At 42.4% G+C, this 21,036-nt stretch overlaps 1 protein-coding gene across 1 annotated transcript; it reads right to left on the bottom strand.

Annotated features, from left to right (window-relative positions):
- Window positions 1–2,287: 2,287 nt before the first annotated feature.
- CHRNA6 (cholinergic receptor nicotinic alpha 6 subunit) lies at window positions 2,288–19,893 on the bottom strand. The gene is made up of 6 exons (XM_063129122.1): window positions 19,805–19,893; window positions 15,798–15,937; window positions 11,274–11,318; window positions 9,412–9,521; window positions 7,097–8,087; window positions 2,288–2,534 (listed from the first exon to the last, which is right to left on the bottom strand). The coding sequence occupies exons 1-6, from the start codon at window positions 19,881–19,883 to the stop codon at window positions 2,412–2,414; spliced, it is 1,488 nt and encodes a 495-aa protein (XP_062985192.1). The 5' UTR covers window positions 19,884–19,893; the 3' UTR covers window positions 2,288–2,411.
- Window positions 19,894–21,036: the final 1,143 nt, after the last annotated feature.

The following is a 21,036-nucleotide window of genomic DNA, read 5'->3' as shown; positions in this document are numbered from 1 at the left end:
GGTCACAGTCATCCAGCACACTCTTTGGCAAATGTAAACCCTTGTGTTTCAGTAGGTTTACACATGCCTAACCCTGCTGGATGATGGACATTTTCTGTGTGTACAATATACAGATGGATACATATTGAGTGCTCAATACATTTCATAGATGTGTTTCTCTCAGATATGCAAGCCAAGGTGCTAGGGTCATACAGTATTGATGAAGGATGCAATCCTATGTGTGTTTAGACAGAAAAAAGTCCTACAACTTGCAGAATTCCCCAGCCAGCATGCATAAGATTTCACCCTAACTTGCAAAAAAATAAGCATAGCGGAGGATACCAGCCACAGCATGGCCTCTTATTTAAACCCTTTATCTACCCACAGATGTTGGTCCTGTACATCAGTCATGGGCTTGCAGAATCTACTTTATGTTTTTGATAGGCTCCACAAGGGCCACCAGCTAGACCCAAAACTATAGCTCAGGGTAGTCAGATAGTGTGAAACCGGATGCAAAATGGTGGCTCAGCGAGTGGAGCCAATGACCAAGACCACCCCATGAGCCATACATTGTGATGACCTACATACACGTACAATTTTATATCAGAGTTATTATCACTAATCAGGGATTCTAACAGCTTAATTTTGAGGGAAAGGACACCTTTGTGTTCTTTCTAGTATTAAAGATTTGGAAACAAAACAAATGTCCATCAGGAGAGCATCCAGTTTATAAATTTTAATTTTTAATTTTTTTTTATAGATTTAACAGATTTTAAAATGTGAAACATTTCAACAGAAAACACTAGCTTCAGTCACATTTATACAAAACGTTTCACATTTTAAAATCTGTTTATATGTGTGTGCATGTGTAGACGTTTTAAAATTTATAAATTTTAATTTAAAATAAATCTGTAAATTAATAAACTGGATGCACTATTGGTGGTTATTTGTTTTGTTTTGGATTGCTGTATGTTGTGCATCACATTGCCTGCATATAGTTTGAAAAATGAGGAAATCAGAAACTCTTGCCAATCCATTGCAAATCGTACAGTGATCTGCCAGTAGATCCTGTTAACCTTTTGCTAGTCCCTACTTCAGTTTCTCCTAACATACTCCAAGCAGTCTTTACAAAAACTAGTCTCCACTGCTCTCTTTCTGTCCTCAGTGGAAAATGACCTCTGTTTAAAAAAGCCACCCACTGGAACAACCTATTACTGGAAGAAATGGGGTGATCTTTCCCTTTTTTGTAACAATACCTTGGGTATTGAGCAAATATTTGGCAAGATCAATCAACCCAAATGTCTTCTGTATGACAAGTTTTACAGTAACAATAAATAAATAAAACTGCAGCAGGGTGATAGTTCATAAATTATGCTTCAATCATTAATGTTGAATTAACGTGAAAGATGACTAAGGGGCTCATGGAAAGGTATTTAGAGAAAGCTTATAAATAGTGATGTGACTGTTTTTTGCTCCCCAGTATAATTCTTCTACTGGAAATTGTACCATTAATGTTTCGCAGAATGCTGTCAGGCCACCCTAGAAACATCTTCCATTGTTTACGCTGTAGAACAGCATCTTCCCCAACTTAGCAACCTCCACTGGACTACAACTCCCATCATCCACAGGCATCGTGCCAATGGGGATGATGGAATATGTAGTCCAATACATCTGGAGGCCACCAGGTTGGAGAAAGCAACATGAGTCCAATATGGTGGGTTGGGACACAAAAATGAACAGGTAACATTGTGGGGCCTTCTTTAAGCTGGCCAGAAACCTATTTCTGTTTTACTTTCAGTTCAAATGACATCTCTCCAGTGGATTCCCTTTGCAAAAATGTTTGGGAATGTTAAACCTAAATCATATGGCTGTGTTTGCTTTAGCTGGCTCCTCTCCTGGTTTACCTTGACCTAATTTCTTTACCCTTCAAAGGCATAAAGAACCATTGATGACACATGTACAATGGACATATTTTTTCCATCTAAGTCACTTCCCATTAGAGATGAGGAGGCAACTTGCCTGGTCATATTCCATGGGTCTGCCCTTCTCTAATAAATTTGCTTTGCTTAACCCAGTTGTTTTCAAACAGTATTTCTTGGAAACTCATGAGGGAATCTTCAACCACGGAGTAGCAGCAATGGGGAGGCTTCCAGATGTGTTGGACTGTGACTACCATTATCAACAGCCAGCAGTTCCATGCTGACTGGGGATGATGGATATTGTAGTCCAATACATCTGGAGGGCACCATCTTGGGGAAGGCTGCCTTCATGCATTGTGTGATGAGATAAGGAAGGAAACATTGCTCTTTTGGCCCGAGGTGAAAAGCTGACATTCTATACCATGAAGCAGCCGAGTGTCTTGAATGTAACATGGAAAATATGTGAGGAGCTTGAAGTAAACAAATAAAAGCAAAACTTGGGTGGTCAGTGTGTTATGTGTCTGCAATCAATGGCTGTAGGAATAATCCTGCCGTCCCAAATACACAGAGAATTATGAACACCCACAAGAACACTCTGTCAATCACCATGGCGACATATTTCCAGTCGTCTTCCACCTGCAACACACAAGACAACACATTGGTTTTAATGTGGATTCAATGTTGTCATATAAGGAAAAAGTATCAAGCAGAACCTCTGTTGAGAGAACTATTGTACTCACTCTACGCAGACATTTTCGGTCCCTGTTTTGTGAAGATTCACAGGGAACTGGGACATTGGAAAGGATCTACATATTTTGGGATCACTTGGTAAACCAACACAATTTTCATTTAGGAATAATGAAATTTGACAACTCCCTTCTTTCTTTATCAGGTCTCTCATCTTCAAATGGTTTTAGGCATCTGTGTTTAATTTAGAGCTCCAAACAATGCTTGAAAAAAGATCAACATTCTTTTAACAATATGGTTTCAAGCAGTTTACCCCAACCTGTAGATATGTTGCAATGCAAGTCCCATAATTCCCAGCCAGCATGGCCATGCTGGCTGGTAATTATGCAGTACGACACATCTGGGGAGCACTGGATTGGAGAACGCTCATTGAGAGTCCAGTGATACCCACTAAACCCAAACCCAAATAATAGTTTGCAACTTTTTAATAACAGGAGTGAATGGAGATGGTCACAATCGGTTTCAGCAAATCCAGTTTATCAAGTTTCAGCAATTAGCCAAAACAGCTTTGGACCAGTGTTCTGTTGTTCTGTATATATGAAATAATTCCTGTTATTATACATTGTTGACAATACAATTGTGAACTATTACTATTGCTGGATGTTACCTTAGAACCCGTAGTTGTGAAGTATTCTATGTTTACTGTATGCTGAGCCATAATTTGGAACCCTACACCTCTGATACGTAAAATACGTCCTTTTAAAACCCGTTCAACAACTATTTTGAGTGGAGAGCCTCTTTGACAAGAGACAACTAAGTACACAAAATTTAGTCCTCCAGCGCCTTAAAGATGAACACATCTATTGTGGCATATTGACAAGAGTGAGAAATGGCTGTCTAAAGCCCCACATCCCACTTCTAATGCCTGCTGCCAAGGCCCTTTGATTCATCCACAGCTATCTTTGGAGTTGGCTATTGGGGTTGCACTTGGAATCACCCAGAGGTCCATATTTGGCACAGAGGTCTCCAATTACTGACCCTTCTCTTAAAATGGGCCTGTTCAGACAACACACTAAGCCATGGTTAGGCTGCTAACCCTTTTGCAGCAAATGGTCAGTGAGCGTGTTTAAACCGTGGTTATCTAGCCACCACGTTTAGGAATGGTTCACATGGCACACTAAGCCATAATGTTTAGCTCAAAATGCTTAACTACTGTGGCTTAGTGTGTCGTCTGAACAGGATCAATATCTGTCAGAATTCTTGTTCTGAGGAAGATATGTGAACAGGGATAGTGCCCCCAACCCCCATTTCTATCAACCCCCCCCCCGACTTCATCTACTGTACCGTTACTCATGCTGGCTATGCTATTAGTATGTTTCTCTTGCAGGTAACACAATCAAGGTTCCCTCGTTTTTTTCTTTTTTTAACGGTGATCTTTTTGATGAGGTCTGTGCAAGGAGCAATACGGTCATCCACTCTGCATTAGGACATTTCCCAATAATTCTACTATAGAAAAGACCCAAATGTGCCCGGGGCATTACACTGTAGTTTACTTAGCATATTGGTTAATCCTGACTTGGCTCCAAAGCTGCAATTATATATATTGGCTACCTCTCAAGATGGTTCCTACATTCCAATGCATCAGCATAGCTCTATAGACTTCGATAAAGCTTCGTTGATTGAACACCATCTTGGAATCAGGGCCTCAGGCTCTGCAGATCTCCTAAGTGCCTACTTAGTGCCTTAATGCCATAGCCAACGATCCCCCTCAGCATGAAATATTTATCAATTTATATAAGAGAAGCTATTAGCATACTTGCTGAGTCCCATTTTTAAAAGCTATTGTTCCCTCTGTTTACTTACAAACACAAACCAATGTTATTGAACTAGCAAAATGCCCAGCAATGGGTAAGCAGCTCTCCTGTCATGGGACCCTTTCCTTAATTTAGTTGCTTTATCAGCTCTTTGTAGTTTTTAATTGTTTTAACCATTTTTAATTGTTTCAAATTTGTGTATGTTTTAATCCGCTTTTGTAAGAGACCTCGGGTCTCTTTCTGGGAAAAGTGTCTAAATAAATAAAATAAATACATCTTCGTTCTTGATCCCTTGCTTCCACGCAAGATAAATATTAGGGGGCCAGCAGCCCTAATACCAGTCTTGCCTGGAAGCAAGGATCAAGCGTGAAGGGCATAAGCCTTGGTCTATATTATTATTATTATTATTATTATTATTATTATTATTATTATTATTATTATTATTTATTATTATTATTATTTATATAGCACCATCAATGTACATGGTGCTGTACAGATTACACAGTAAATAGCAAGACCCTGCCTCATAGGCTTACAATCTAATAAAGTTGTAGTAAACAATAAGGAGGGAAAGAGAATGCAAACAGGCACAGGGAAGTGTAAACAGGCACCGGGTGGGGTGAAGCTAACAGTATAGAGTCAGAACAAACTCAATATTTAAAAGCTATAGGGAAAAGAAAAGTTTTTAGCTGAGTTTTAAAAGCTGTGATTGAGTTAGTAGTTCTCAAGTGTTCTGGAAGAGCGTTCCAGGCAGAAGAAAAAGGACGAAGCCGAGTAAGGGAAGTGGAGGTCCTTGGGCAGGCGAGATATACCACAGGAGTGCCCCATGCTCCTACTCCTCCTTATTGTCTTTGCCTAATCACTTACTCACTCCAGGTCAGTGAGCAGTGAGAGGAGGGAGAAGGACCGGCAGCACCCACAGGCCTTGTCCTCTCTCTCAGTCCACATGCAAATGCGCCCCCAAAACCTGGAACTGACACTGCTTCTAGGCTTGCTAAGTATGGCAGTCTTTCCCCCGTTTCCTTAGGGGCAGGTGTGTTGCTTGCAAGGCATACAGATCAGTCTGAGATGAGGCTGGAGATTGGTGTTATGATTGCTGATGTTACAAAAGCAGTGATATCTCCCTTAAGCAGGGCAAAGCAACATTATGCCTACTTTCAGGTAACTAGGGAGAGAAGGGACCATTGTGAGGGCTTTTTTCCAGGTAAAATGTTGCAGAACCCACCCCAAATATAGTCAGCAGAAGCGATATCTCCTGCCACCACTAGTGCAGGAGATGGACAGACCAGGAGAGGTGTGGGACGTTGAAGCAGGGAAGGAGTAGAGAAGAAGACACCTTTCAAATATGTTAAATTACACCTGGCTTGCATATAATAAGAAGCCATCACAGGTCAATTTCTTTGTGGGGCTTCTCGTTGCAGTGATGGCCATTTTGAATATTCAGGGTGTGGAAAAGGTGCACCATAGCTACTCATTATGTGTGAACCTGGTGAAGGTGGGTTGTAGGGGTGGTTGCTATGCCACCCAGAACCATAGGCTGTTTTAGAGTTGCAGGTGGTTTGTCAAATATCCTTGCTAGGTTCGCACCCCCCCCACCCCAAATATTCAAAATGGCAGCTGCTACCACGACGAGAAGTTTCACAAGGAAATTCACCCACAGTAGCTTCTTGTTACGTGTGACCGAGGCCCCTGTGTAAAGGAGGTGTTGTACAGAGAAGGTGGAAGAAGGGGAAGCTGAATGTTCCTAAAAGATGTCTGTAAGGATCAAAGGGCCCAGAGGCAAGGGATCAAGTCAAGCAAAACTTAGTGCCTGCATAACCTTAGGCAATGTTCTTTCTAAAATAGAAAAGACTTCCATTGTATGGATAATCATTGTAGGGCTGCTCACATAAATTCAAAGTCTATTCCTCCTGAGGTGAATCCTTCATTTCTGCTGAAACCATAGGGAGCTTTTGTCACTCAACAGCTCCCAGAGTAATTGCATTATTTACATAACCAGGAAAGGAGTGGATCCCCCAGAAAAGTTTGTGTCTATGATGTGCAGTATTGTGTATGTCTGTGATGTACAGTTTACTAATAAAACGGTATCTTATAAAAATGTCAGTAGCTTTAATGAATACAGTGGCAGCTGTTCAAGGATTTACATTCAGGTCTCGCTGCAGTCTATATAAGCTTCAGGAAGACACAAAACACACCAAATGCTTCTAGTCTAAGTACGCAGGACAGATGGGTATAAGATGAAAGCACCTGCATTTCATAGTAAGGGTAGTGAGGGAAAATAAATCTCAGTGGCAATTCTTAAACACCGGAGACAGCTATTGTCATGAACCCCAGCGGCAAGGCCCAGGGGCTGTTGGATCTCGAAGAGCAGCAGGGCAAGGATCCAGATGTAGGCTCCAAGACCAAGCCTCTCCCCAGGCAGAACACAGCTTTCCAGATGTTGTTGGACACCGATTCCCATCAGCCCCTGCCAGCATAGGAGGGGGACTTTTAGTCCAACAACACCTGGAGGAGCACAAGGTCCACTACCCTTCTGTAGGTCATGATCATCGAAGGGTAGTACCAGGGAAAGCATCTGGTGCACATCTGGCTGTGCCTTGGGCCCTCTGCCATTGCTGCTAGAATGCCCCAAACTACTCCATCCTGAGGCCTTTTGAGCTCTGAATCAGTAAACGGGACCAAATTAAGAGCCCTTACCTCTTTGGTCTCATTCTGACTCCTCATGTTTTCTGCAATGAACTGGACGCTGTTAATGACCTCTTTGACATCAGGGGAGCATTCTATTTGCTCAGCCACCCATTTGGCAGTCTGGTGACTGGACCTCCTCTTCTTACCCGCGGCTGGTTCACTGGGCTTGTCACAGTGGCAACACTTGTGCTCATTGGGGACTTTCACCTCACTGGAGTCACCGGCCTTTTTCGTGCTGGATTTTGCGGCGTCCTCTTTTGGGGTTGTTGTTTTAGTCTGGGTTTCAACATGTTTATGCATGGGCCTCTTCATCATCAGAACCTTGGGCAGGAGACGGAGGAAAACGGTCTTGACCCATTTGGGCATATTGTGTGTCCGCGGAGTCCTGTAGTGGATGTTCAGCACAAACACAGTGACGACGATAGAGAGGGTCACAAAGATCATGGTGAACAGCAGGTATTCTCCAACCAGGGGGATTACGAGAGAGGTTGAAGGGATTGTCTCTGTGATGACCAACAGGAACACAGTCAAAGAAAGTAGGACAGAGATGCACAGGGTGACTTTCTCTCCACAGTCAGATGGGAGGTAAAAAACCAAGACAGTCAGGAATGAAATGAACAGGCAGGGGATAATCAGATTAATGGTGTAGAACATGGGCAGCCTTCGGATATAAAAGGAGTAGGTTATATCAGTATAGATCTCCTCACAGCAGTTGTACTTGATGTCATGCTTGTAGCCAGAAGCATCGACTATTTCCCATTCGTTGTTCTCCCAAAGGTCGTTCATGTCCACTTTGGAACCAATAATGAGAAGGTCAATTTTAGCTTTGTCATAAGTCCATGATCCGAATTTTAGGGAGCAGTTCTGGTGATCGAAGGGGAAGAAGGTAATATCCATCGGGCAGGAGCTTTTAAAGATGGCAGGGGGTGTCCATGTGATGGTGCCATCATACTTGAGAAGAGCTTTGGTCCGCCCTTCAACCTGGAAGTCTCCAACAGCACTGGAAATAGAAACACAACGCAATCTTAAACGGTGCTGCCTGTGCAACGTCAATGCAGAAGCAATGCTGTTGATTTTAAATGCTTTGAAATGATCAGGAATGAGAGTTCAATGTTAAAGAATTTCCCAGAGGATCTGAAGGGTAGATTATGTAAAATATTAAAAGAGAAAAGCAAAATGAAACTAAAGGATTGGTTAAGAGATATAAAAACAAGAGAGGATATGGAAAAATTGTTAAAGGAGAAAAAATTATCTTGGTTAGAATATGGGCAATTAGAACAATGGAATAAAAAGTGGATTAAAGATAATAGAGTTTGTAGAAAGATGACGAAGTTTGAAGAGTTAATAGTAAATAAGGAAAAAGGGAAAGGAGGTAGTATAGTGTTAAAAGGGTTAATGAGTGAAATATATAAATTATTGTTAGAAAAGGAGTTTAGAGAGAACCCAGAGAAAATGGTATGGGAGTCAGATTTGAAGGTACAAATAGGGCGACAGAGCTGGGAGGGACTATGGAAACAAAGAGTGTTGAGAAGTTTATCAGTGAGAATAAAGGAGAACTATTTTAAAATTTTATGGAGGTGGTACCTAACCCCGATTAGATTGAATAAGATAAATGATCAGCATTCAGCAAATTGTTGGAGAGGCTGTGGGGAAAAAGGAACGTATTTACATATGTGGTGGCAATGCAAATATGTACAAAGATTATGGAAGATGGTGTTTTCAGAAATTGAAGAAATAGTGGGAATGAAAATAGAACAAACACCAAAGATTGCATTGCTGTCACTATTTGAAGATATAAAGTGTGGAAAAGAAACTATAGAGCTGATATCGAGTTTGCTGGTTGCAGCACGATTGATGGTAGCTAGGAACTGGAAGATTCAAGGGGAATATTCTATTGAAGAATGGTACAAAGAAGTATGGGATATAGCCATTAATGATAAACTGACATGTAATATTAAGTGGAGAAAAGGCATAACTAAAATAAATGAGTTTGAAGGAATCTGGAAACAGTTCCTAATATTTGTGTTTACTAAGGGAAGTGGGAAACCGCCAGCAGAAGAAACGATCAGATTTTGGACTCAGGAATAGATCCCGAGGTGGGGGGTGCACTTTTATGTTAAGAATGATTATGTTGTAGTATGATAATGTATAGGTAATATTTCTTCAACATATATGTACTCAACATTTATTCAATATGTATGTAGCAGTTGTTTGATGTTTCTTTTTTTTACTATTATTATTATTGTAATGTTGTATGTATGTTTATATAGTGTAGAAAATAAATAAAAATTATTAAAAAAAAAAAAAGGAATGAGAGTTCATACTTATTATATAGCACAATATCAGGTTTCCAAATTTTATCTGCTGGCACCCGGATAAACTCAATCCCATCATATTCCAATGGATTCCATCGCAGTTTATAGTCATTCCAAATCTAAAAAAAGAGAAATAGCGAGTGTTTTGATCCTAGAACATTCACCCTGTACCTTTATTCAGTGCCTTTATACAGATCATACTTCTTCTCTCACCCTGGATAATGTTGTTTTCATATTGTTGTCTATATGTTTCTGATGGTTTTTTAAAATTTTGTATATATTTTTAATATTTACTGTTTTAACTGTTGTAAACCGCCCAGAGAGCTTCGGCTTTGGGGCAGTATATAAATGTAAGGAGCATATATTTTTGATGCATGTAATAAATAAATAAATAAATAAATCTGTGAGTCAATGTGATGTAGTGGGTAGAGTGCTGGGTTTGATGTGGTGAGTTCAGGATTTAGATCATCACTCCGCCGTAAAGATCTCAGGTGGCCTTGCTGCAGATATAAAACAAGATAACCCTACATACGCAACTCTGAAGGTCAAGCTAGATGTTCTGAAGTTCACAGCTGCCACATGTCTAGTCTCCCTCTCCAAACATCCAAAACAAGCTACCATATTTCATATCTTGTTTCCATTAAGGGGGATACAGTAAGCAAGGTTTAGGCACAAACAAGTTGTGAAAAAAGCACAACTACTTCTGTTTCTTAGCGTCTGTCTTTCTTTTATCTCCATTTACCTTTTTGCCTTCCTTCTCACCCCTCTCCCTTTCTATTGGGGCCCTCTAGGGACAAACTGGAAATGGGCTACATCTCTAGGATGCAACACTACAGGGCTGGTTATGTAACATGGTAACCCACACCCAGTGGTTGAGTGTGGGTTCTTGTTGAATAGTGAGTTGTTTGTTGAACCATAAGTTAGCGTGTTTTCTGAACCCAGCATATTTTCTACAGGGTAGCTTATTAACCATTGCACTGTGGCTTATTAATGACCCTAAAAAACCCAACAACAAAACATGGGTTCTCAAGGTGTCAGGTTAGGGAAGGGGGTGGAATAAGCCACACTGCATGGTTAACAAGCCACCCTGCAGAAAATGTTCTGGGTTTGGATAACCTGCTAACCCGCAGTTCAACAAACAACCCAGGGTTCAACAACAACCTACATTCAAACTTCAGTGCAGGTTAGCATGTAGTGCAAACCCAATGTTATATCATGACATTCCATACGCATCTCTGTCTGCAGCAGCCAATACTTTGGAGTAACGGCAGGAAAAACAGGATGCGATGGCATCAACACATGGGTAAGTCACACTAGATCATAGCTGACTGGGGCATGCTGGGAGTTGTAGTCCAACATATCTGGAGGGTAATAGGTTGGGGAAGGCTATACTAGATAACACTGAGACACCAAGAGGAGGAGGAAGGACCACAAATACACACAGCTGCCATTTTTGGTGGCAACAGCAAGCTTGCCACAATGTCTATTTTGACCCTGATTCCTTTGAGGAAGGGTAGGATACAAAGGGGATAAGCGAATTTGTGACCAGATAACCAGATATTGACATTCTTAGTATAATACCTTTCCTGAGTGTATGTAAAAAAACTCACATTTAATTCCCCATCATGGCACATGGGCAACTAACAAAAATTTAGCTAACAACTAAAGGTATATAAGAAACCCATCAGTGGTGGGTTTTTTTTGAAGAAGGCAGAAAAAGAGATCCTTGTGGTTTTTTATTAGGAATATAGTGATAATCTCTCAATAGATTACTGTTTCTCTTTACCGGATTCTTTTTTTGGATTCTAATCATCACCTGCAAGGCCCAGCACTGCTGTAAAATGCACCCTGATGCCCAAGGATTCACTTACATGTCGCAGCCAGAGATTGGTTTCCATAATCTGATTGACTTCATCCTAGAGAAAGAAAAAGGCAAACGTTTTGCTCCAACAGATCTGCTATGGGGCTGGTTCACATAGTCCCTGGAGTGTAGGAATCTGTTGGTCTCCCAATGTTGGTCTCCAACCCTCATCAGCTTCCCAGCATTGCCAATGGTCTCTCTAGTTGTAGCCAAAAGCATCAGGAAGGCCACCAATTCCCCACCCCTGGTGTAGACTTAACACATGGTGGAATGTGGGTGGTCTCTCCTGGCTGCATCAGGTTTAGATACATTCATGTAGGAGAGGTCTATCAGGGGGAATGAGTCAGGATAATTAAATGGAACTGCCATGTTCAGGGGCAGTATACCTCTGAATATCAGGTGCTGGGTACAAAAAGGGAAGGACTGTACATTCACATGCTTGTGAATGTACAGAGGTGCCTGGCTTCCCTCTGTTGGGAGAAGGATGCTGGATTAGATGGATCTTTGGTCGGATTCAGCAAGACAGTTCTTACGGCCTTATTACACGTAACAGCCTACCCAAACCTGGTTCTCACCAGCTGCGTTGGACTACAACTCCCATAATCCAGGGAATTGTAGTCCATCACATCTAGAGATCACCTCTGGGGGAGGCTGATGCATGATAACTTCAGTGTAGGAGAGCCAGTGTGATGTAGTGTCTAAAGTGTTAGACTGGGAGTCGGGAGATCCGGGTTCTATTCCCCACTCAGCCATGGAAACCCACTGGGTGACTTTGAGCCAGTCACAGACTCTCAGCCCAACCTACCTCACAGGGTTGTTGTTGTGAGGATAAAATGAAACAGAGGAGAAGGATTACGTATGCCACCTTGGGTTCCTTGGAGGAAAAAAGGCGGGACATAAATGCAATAAAATATAAATAAATAAAATGTGTATATCGCTCTGTACACATGTTCCTATATCCACCACAAAAGTAGTCACTTGGAGTACAATCCTATGGATGTTTAGGCAAAAAAAAAACCTCCTACAATTCCCAGCATCCCTTAGCCAGCATGCTGGGAATTGTAGGACTTTCTTCTGACTAAGCATGCACAGGATTGCACCCAAATCATGCAGCTGGGACATATGTGCATATGGGACTGATCACACTGTGTAGTGGGAGGATGCAGATAAATCCGAGATGCCCCACAACTCCTGCCTCCGTTGTGCAGAGCCTATACGGCAGAAGGACTGTATAAACTGACCTACATCACTCTAGAAAGACTTTATATGAAGGACGCATCTCATCTCCCTTTCCTTTCTATTTGCCCTGGATAACTCCTGTATCTACTTATTCTGTATATCATCTCAGTGGTAAAGCTTGTCCTCTACTCCCAGGCATTTGATGGCATATGATGAGGCCTTTATGTCAGTTGTTTCTAGCAGGTCCAGTATCTTACTGTAAATGTTTTAGCTGTTTAAATTCTTTTACATTTTGTACATTAGAGATTTTAGATTATGTTTTATTATCTTGTTTTACGATGTGATTTTTTGTGTGAACCGCCCAGAAAGCTTCAGCTATTGGGTGATATTGAAATGAAATAAATAAATAAGAGACCAATCCTATGGCCCTTAGACAGCATCAGGGGAGCCATCGGATAGTTTAGATTCCTGGATCCGAGATCAGAGACAGCACTCTGACCTCAGATACAAGAGTCTGAGCAGAACCCCTTGCAGCTGGCGTTGAGAGAACTGCACTGGCTGCCTCTCCGAGCTCACAAAAGCGTCCTCTGAGAGGAGGGAAAGGGGCCAGTTCTCTGTGCGGAGGGGACTGAGGAAGCGGGGATAATTGAAGTCTCTCTCCAGCCCTCCCCCTCTGCAGAGCCCTAGCTAGATGGTGGAAAAAACGTCATCCATCTAGCAAAAATGCAGAGGGGCAAAATGTGGAGGTGAAGCTCACCTCTGTGCTCTGCATAGGATGCCCGTCAGCCTCTAAGTTCACATGCTGACAGCATTCCAGATAGGATTGCGCCTTAAAGAAATAATATTTGCATTCATGCATAAACATATATGTTTATCTGGAGACCAGCAAGCGTTTCTTTACATAGCTATATTAGCCGTAGGAGTGGAGCAACAGCAGGAATAGTGATGACATTGTAGGACTCATCTGGGTTGGCTTTCAAAGGCATTCACCCAAAGTGCTTGAATGGGTCTGAAGGCTCAGACTGACTTATGGGAGCAATTAGGCTATAGTGCAGCCTTCCCCAGATTAGAGCCCTCCAGATGTGTTGGACCTCAACTCCCATCAGCTCCTGCCATCATGGACAAGGATCAAGGATCCTGGGTGTTGTAGTCCAAAACATCTGGAGGGCACCAGGTTGGGGAGAAGACTGTTATAATGGCCAGGGTGGGCACAATGGCCATTTAGCTATGAAGCTCACTATGTGTCTATATACATGCCTACATCCAGCCAACATCTTTCAGCCTAATCTACCTTACAGGGTTATTGTAAGGATAAAACAGGGGGACCAGAACACACAGGAAGGGTTAAATAAAAAATAAAATAAGTAAATATAATGTCTGCAAAAGGTAACCCGAAAAGCAGCAACACACACATGCCTAAAGTCCATGCTACCATTGTCCACAATTTAATTAATTAATTAATTACATTTATATCCCACCATTTTTCCTCCTTAAGGAACCCAAGGCGGCGTACATAATCCTCCTCCTCCTCTCTCCATTTTATCCTCACAACAGCATCCTTGTGAGGTAGGCTGGGCTGCGAGTCTGTGACTGTCCCAAAGTCACCCAGTGGGTTTCCATGGCCAAGTGAGGACTAGAACCCGGATCTCCCGACTCAAAGTCCCACACTTTAGCCACTACACCACACTGGCTTGGAGGTCCTCCTGCACAACCTGAGTGAAACAAATGTGAGTGGTGCAGGAGCATGCCTGAGCTTGTGCAAGGTAATTCCTGAGTGAACTGTGCCCATAGAAATGCAGCTAGAAGCCTAGCCTGCAAGTTGTTTCTGCTTTCTGCATAATGTGTAAGAGAAGGTCTCTGTCCACCACTCTGCCGCTAAGATCATCTTCTTGGCCCGCCGCTCTGACCATGTCACTCCACTTCTGAAATCTCTTCATTGGCTTCCAATTCACTTCAGAATCCAATATAAACTTCTCCTACTGACCTTCAAAGCTCTTCACTGCCTAGCTCCTGCCTATCTCTCCTCTCTCATCTCACACTATCGCCCCACTCGGGCTCTCCGCTCCTCCGATGCCATGCTTCTCGCCTGCCCAAGGACCTCCACTTCCCTTACTCGGCTTCGTCCTTTTTCTTCTGCTGCCCCTTACGCCTGGAACGCTCTTCCAGAACACTTGAGAACTACAAACTCAATCACTGCTTTTAAGACTCAGCTCAAAACTTTTCTTTTCCCTATAGCCTTCAAATATTGAGTTTGTTCTGACTTTACACTGTTGGTTTTGCCCTACCCTGTGCCTGTTTACACTTCCCTGTGCCTGTTTGCATTCTCCTTCCCTCTTTATTGTTTACTACAACTTATTAGATTGTAAGCCTATGCGGCAGGGTCTTGCTATTTACTGTGTTATCTGTACAGCACCATGTACATTGATGGTGCTATATAAATAAATAATAATAATAATAATAATAAGGAAGTAGAAAACGATGCAGGTGGGGGGACGGGACACTAATTCAGCAAAAATTAATGAGTAGATGGTATAAATTGCTCCTGAGATTTGTTAAGGGTGGGGGGATAGTCCCATGAATGCATGTTTTGAAAGTATATAATTAAAGCAAGTATGCAACTCCATTTATACAATATAAGTCATTCCAAAGATGCATTTTTCACAACATTATTAAGCCACAGTGCATGTTATAAATAAATATCCATCTCTGCTGTCATTGGTTAATAAGGTGATTCATAACTATTGGCCATATCTCACTGTACACTTTGTTCATATTTCTTCTTTTAACAACTGGTAAAACCTGAGGGTCCATAAGTCAACTTCTGATGAACTAATAGCTCTCTGTGATATGTAGTCTAGTATCCATCTCAGGAGTCCTTCATACATTACTGCTTCCCCATAACTTCTTTCAACCTCTAATACCCATGTACTGTGAGTGTGCTAATATCGCTACTGCTGACCCTAGTAGAAGTCCTTTCTTGTTGTTGTTTCTGCACTCTATATATGGAGATTGGGGACAGATGAGGGCTTCTGTAAATACACATTCATGGGCCAAAGTTCCAGAGGAGCTCTAATATAAGCACGGAGCTCCATGTGTGCAGGGACTCCCAGTTCTCTGTTATTGTGGGAGAGTCTCTGTGTATACATAGGATTTTGTCATTTGCACACATGGAGCATTTCAACAGTATCAAAGAAGAGAATAGGGAAATCCTCAGGTACGCAGAGTACTCCATGCACTTTAGAGCTGCTATGTATGTGTGCTGGAGCCACCAGATCCGGGCCCAATTCTTCTGTGTCTGGGATTCTGGGCTGCAAAGCACATAACTATCTGGGTGGCATTGGAAACTTAGCCTTACCACATTTGCAAGCTGCGTAATCGCCACTTCAAAATACACTGTAACGGGATCGGACACGTTTTCCACAGGTCTGATGTAGTGGTTGTAACGGGAGAAGAGTTTCTGAAAGAGCCGTTCTTCAGCTTTACATGCGAAGCAATCTATACAGAAAGAAGAAAGGAAGCTGTCACTCAACATGGCGCAAGAAAGCAGCATGAGAAAAAGAGACATGCCCAAACATCTGAGTATTTATTTAGACCAGAGATGTTGGACCTCTTTCTGCCCAAGGGCTGAAGGACATTTTGAAAAAGCCCTCAGTGGTAGGTGGGGGCTAAAAGCAAAGGACGTGGGGCCCCAAATACCAAAAATACCAGCCTATTGTGGCTTAAAGGTCTTACTTCCAGTAACTAAGCCTTAAGGATGCATCCCAACTCTTTATTTGGGATGCAACTAGAATAGGAAAACACTGTGATCTGGGGGAAGAGAACATGGCCATATGGGGAATCCCATTGGCTGGAGTGGGCTATTCTGGAAGAAGCTGACTGGCTGGCTTGCAAACAAACAAACGGGAACACACCATACTGCGACATTTTGTCATGATGGTAGCACGCCATACTGCAACATTTTGTTACAGGTCTCATTTGTCTTTTTTGGGGTGTGTGTGTTAAAAACTTTGTTAGCTGTCCTGGAAAAATACATGTATTAAAGTCAGTGTTCAAATTATGGGGGGAAAGGTAAGCCCCCCCCCTAATTAAATCCAGAAGCCCCACCTCCATATCTGCCCTGATTTTTTGCCAACTCATGATGCCTTCTAAGAATGGTAGCCATCAAAAAGAGGGTCTGGGCCCCCTCTGGACATCTGGCCTCCCCCTGATTATGTCTTCTCAGACTGGGTTGTAGCTGCAGTTGTCGTAAGTTTTATTATGTGATGTTTGCTGTTCTTTGGAATGTTTGCTGCAGTTGTTGTTTTTATTGTATTTTTACTATTTTTAAAACCGCATCATTTTTATTGTGTGTTTTACTGATGTACCCTGCCTTGGGATGGCTCCTGAGAAGAGGAAATATTTGAAAGAAAGAAAGAAAAGAAGAGAGAGAGAGAGAGAAAGGAGGGAAAGGCATGCTATAAATATATTAATTAAATATATCTGGCAAAATTTTCCTCCTAACTGTGTAGATTTGAGGATGCTGTTAAAGGCATAGGAGCAGCAAGGAACACTGGGCTGAGCTGCTTGTTGTCCTCAAGGGGGTTGTCTTGACAATGCGGGGTGGCCACCACTTTTGCAGAAACTCCACGCTTTCAGGGTGGTGGTGGCTAATCTCCACGCAGAAAGCAGCGCTGGCTTTCTGGAAGACATTTGGCTTGCCAGACCGCCCCCTGCCCTCTGCCGAGGCTTCCAGCGACCAATCAGGGGTAGCCTTCCGCCTGTGAATGCCTCTGCCTCGACGACGGAGCGAGGTTAGATTGTGGAAGGACCGGGTTCACTTCGCTCCAGCCCCAAAAGTCGTGGTAAGTCCCTGACATTTTAAATGTGGAGCTTCACAGGAAAGCCCCGCAGTGGCTTTGAGGTAGCTGCTGCATCGTATAACTGAAGGAGCGCCACCATGCAGCCATCACAGGGCTTTTAACACAGAGAGACAGACCCCAGATGTTTTCACCTAAGACTCCCATCAATCATAGCCTGCTTAGCCAGTGGTGAGACTTCATGGAAGTTGTAGGTCAAAACCTCTGGAGGGCCACAAGTTATCCATGCCTGCTTACAGCCTCCCTTCTCCTTCGGGAACCTCAGTGCTGCCCCTGTAGCTTTAAGAATAGAGAGACACATTTTGAACACATCAGGAATTCTTCCTGAAAGTCAGTACAGTGGTGTCAAATAGCAAATTCACAAGAGGTTCATGAGAGCTCTTTAGTACTTTGTCAGATGGCAGTGCAAGCAATAATGGGCTCAAGAGATTTCATTTCTGGCCTGGTAGGGTTGCCAAATGACCAGGAAAGAAAACTGGCTTCACTTGCTCCTGTGCATCTAACAGTGGTTTGATATGCAGGCATCAGCAGGTGAAATGTTTTCATTAAGGTGACCATATGAAGAAGAGGACAGGGCTCCTGTATCTTTAACAGTTGTATAGAAAAGGGAATTTCAGCAAGTGTTATTTGTATGCATGCAGCACCTGGTGAAATTCCCTTTTCATCACATCAGTTAAAACTGCAGGAGCCCTGCCCTCTTTTGTATCTGGTCACCTTACAAAAGAGGGCAGGGCTCCTGCAGTTTTAACTGATGTGATGAAGAGGGAATTTCATACAAATGACACCTGCTGAAATTCCCTTTTCTATACAACTGTTAAAGATGCAGGAGCCCTGTCCTCCTTTGCTTAGGATCAGCCTAGTTTTCATGGCATGGAGATAAGTGTTATATTTTGCAGGTAGGATCGCCAACTTTTAGAAATGGTTTCTAGAGAAAAGTTTTAACCAGGACTTTTAAAAAAAAACTTTTTAGTAATGTTGTCGCTTTTAATATTTTAATGATGGTTTTGTTTTTATGATATCGTTTTTAATCATTTTTTTATTTGTAGTAGAAGGCCTTGGTGTTCAGTCGGGCAGCTTAAAAATGCAAACAAACAAACAAACAAACCATTCCACTGCCTTCTACTCGTCTGTCAGGAACATGGACATCTATTTGGCCATGCTGACTGGGAATGATGGGGATTGTAATCAAACACCTCTAAAGACATCTAAAACACATGTTATTCTATAACAATGTATATTATGTTTTGATTCAGTTTTATGTATTTTATAGTTACTGTTGTTCTCCGCCTCGATCAAAATGGAGAGGCGGGTAAGAAATAATATTAATAATAATAATAATGTGTCATATTGGGGAAGACTGATTTAAGAAATGTATACCCCATATTTCCATTTACAACAATAACAAAATCCAAAAGATGGCTTTTATCACATTAACACACAAGATTCTAGTACTATTCAGATGTTATGTGAATGCCTGGAATGGGAAGGGGGGGATGCACCTGACCTGTGTGCATTTCTACAATTGTATTTGCAGATGGCTGTCTCTGTGTGCTTGGAAATCCTGGGTTCCTAACTGCATGGGGAGAGCCCTCTGTGCATACATTTGTACCCATGTGAGTGGATAATGAATGAGTGGGTTCACATTTATCCCCGTGCTTTGAAAAGCTTCACCTACAGAAGCTTTTGGAGCACAGATGCAGACCAGACCCTTTTTTTCTGGTCAGCTGACAACCCTAGCATGGAGAACAAGCGAAGGCACAGAAGCCTCAAAAGCAAAACGTTGGCAATCTGGGCCAGGGGTTGGACCTGACAGATGAGTCTTGGCCTCCATGATTGAAAGAAAAGTTTGGCAATTGGTGTCTTACAGAAATACACTACAAGCCCTGCTCCTGTGTTTTTAGCTGCAGGCTAACATGACGCATGCTGGAAAAAAAGTGTCGTCTGCTTACTTTTCGCACATCAGTCTATTGTTAAAGGCAGAGGAGCAAGGCTGAGGAAAATGTTGGCAACCCTAACTACAAGCATGGAAGTGAGCTTTCTCTTAAATCCAGCCACAAGAGGAGGAGTTTCACATTTTGCCCAGCAAGACTGATGACAGTTTGTGTAACGCTTCGCTATGGGAACCTGTCAAACTCTCTCTTAATCCTTGCACTTCCTATCTTTTGAAATAACAGATTGTAGTTGGTGTTTTATTACAGGCTGTATCCACTTTCCAGCAAGATAAAGCTTCCCCCTTCATTTAAACTGCAAAGAAACAAGGAAAACACCCCCTTCTTAAATACAGAAATATCATACTTTGCTTCGATAAAGAAGCCAGCCTCTTTAAGGGGAGTATGTGGGTCACATACCTAGCAACGTTCAAAATAATAAAAACACAGGCAAATCTTTTCTTTCAAGCTGGATCCTAAAGGATTAAACAAACCGTATTACAAATGTCAAAAGAGAAAACTGGGGAGGCAGGAGGGGCAGGAGGAAAAGATAGAAAAAGCAAATGAAAACAACTTACCTTGAAGGAGGGAGAGGAACACATTTGCCCACAAATAGGAAGTGAAATAAAGAAACCACAAGCATTTCTGTGAAGGCATTGTCAGAAGAGCATGGAGGCTCTCTCTTTCAAGAGTGCAAAGAAATGAGCTTTGGAAAAACAAAAGACCGGGAGGTGAATAAGGCCCTCAGATCTTCACTGCTGCAGTGGCAATATCAGTTTGGCATCCACAGCTGCAGCCGTACCCAGTTGATGGTTTTAAATAATGTACCATCCTTTGGGGTAGGGGGTGGGAAATCGTCCAGAGATGGAAGAGTTTTACTATCTTCGAATTCAGAGAAGGCAAAATTGACTCCTCACATTTCACGTGTGTGTGTGTGTGTGTGTGTGAGAGAGAGAGAGAGAGAGAGAGAGAGAGAGAGAGAGAGAGACGTGTGAATGAGAGAGAGAAGGAGAGAGAGAGAGACTGCACAGCAGAAAGGCTGTATAGTGCAGGAGCATATCCCAAGTACCGTTCGGAGACTTGTGCTGTACTGCAGTGTTGATCTGACTTGGGAATCTCTACCTTTTCAACTCTTCTGCTTTTAATTTTGTCTGCAAAGATATTGTGGGCTGTGGGTGCAGTGCTGGAATTAGGAACAAGCCAAGTAAGCCATGGCCTAGGACCTCATATTATGAGAGGCCTTTAAATATGTTGGAGATAACTAAGATGTATTATTGAAATTGCTTTCGCTTAAATATGTTGGAAAGTCTAGTGTGACGTACAGTAGAGTAAGCATGGTAACGCAGTATTTATTACTGGAGGCAATAAGCACAGGGACGGTGTAAAAGCCGGAACGGAACGGAACAGGCCGGAACAGCCCCATTATATTAAAAAACCATACCAAAAACAGTGGCATGTGTTAGCAACTCTTGAGAACAATATTTTAGGACTAAAACCATACCAATAATATATCACTATTAACCCCAAAACTCCCAAAACGACGCCCGGAACAGAATGGGATGGCCGGAACGGCCACTAGGGAACGAGCGATACCAACCAAACTCAACAGTCATGCATAACTAAATGGCAACGATGCAATAAGCCACAAAAGTTGCCCCGAAACCACGTTCAGATACCCGTTCCGGGCAAAAACACGTATTGCGCAAAACGGGCCGTAACGGCAGCTTCCCAATGAGGAAAGTCAACCAAACTCACCAGATGCACATAACTAGGTGGGACAAATATAGAAAGCTCCAAAAGTTGCCCCGAA

The sequence above is a fragment of the Elgaria multicarinata genome, chromosome 6, assembly GCF_023053635.1.
Source record: "Elgaria multicarinata webbii isolate HBS135686 ecotype San Diego chromosome 6, rElgMul1.1.pri, whole genome shotgun sequence".
NCBI lineage: Eukaryota > Metazoa > Chordata > Lepidosauria > Squamata > Anguidae > Elgaria > Elgaria multicarinata.
The sequence above is the reverse complement of the archived record's forward strand: the minus strand, read 5'-3'. Positions and strand labels throughout refer to the sequence as shown.

Bases quoted from the DNA above. Each gene is read 5' to 3' on its own strand.
- CHRNA6 (XM_063129122.1), bottom strand. From the start codon at position 19,883: ATGCCTTCACAGAAATGCTTGTGGTTTCTTTATTTCACTTCCTATTTG. The intron at 9,522-11,273 runs GTAAGTGAATCC...CTCTTTTTTTAG, and splicing joins CCAATCTCTGGCTGCGACAT to ATTTGGAATGACTATAAACT. The intron at 2,535-7,096 runs GTAAGGGCTCTT...TGTGTGTTGCAG, and splicing joins GTCAGAATGAGACCAAAGAG to GTGGAAGACGACTGGAAATA.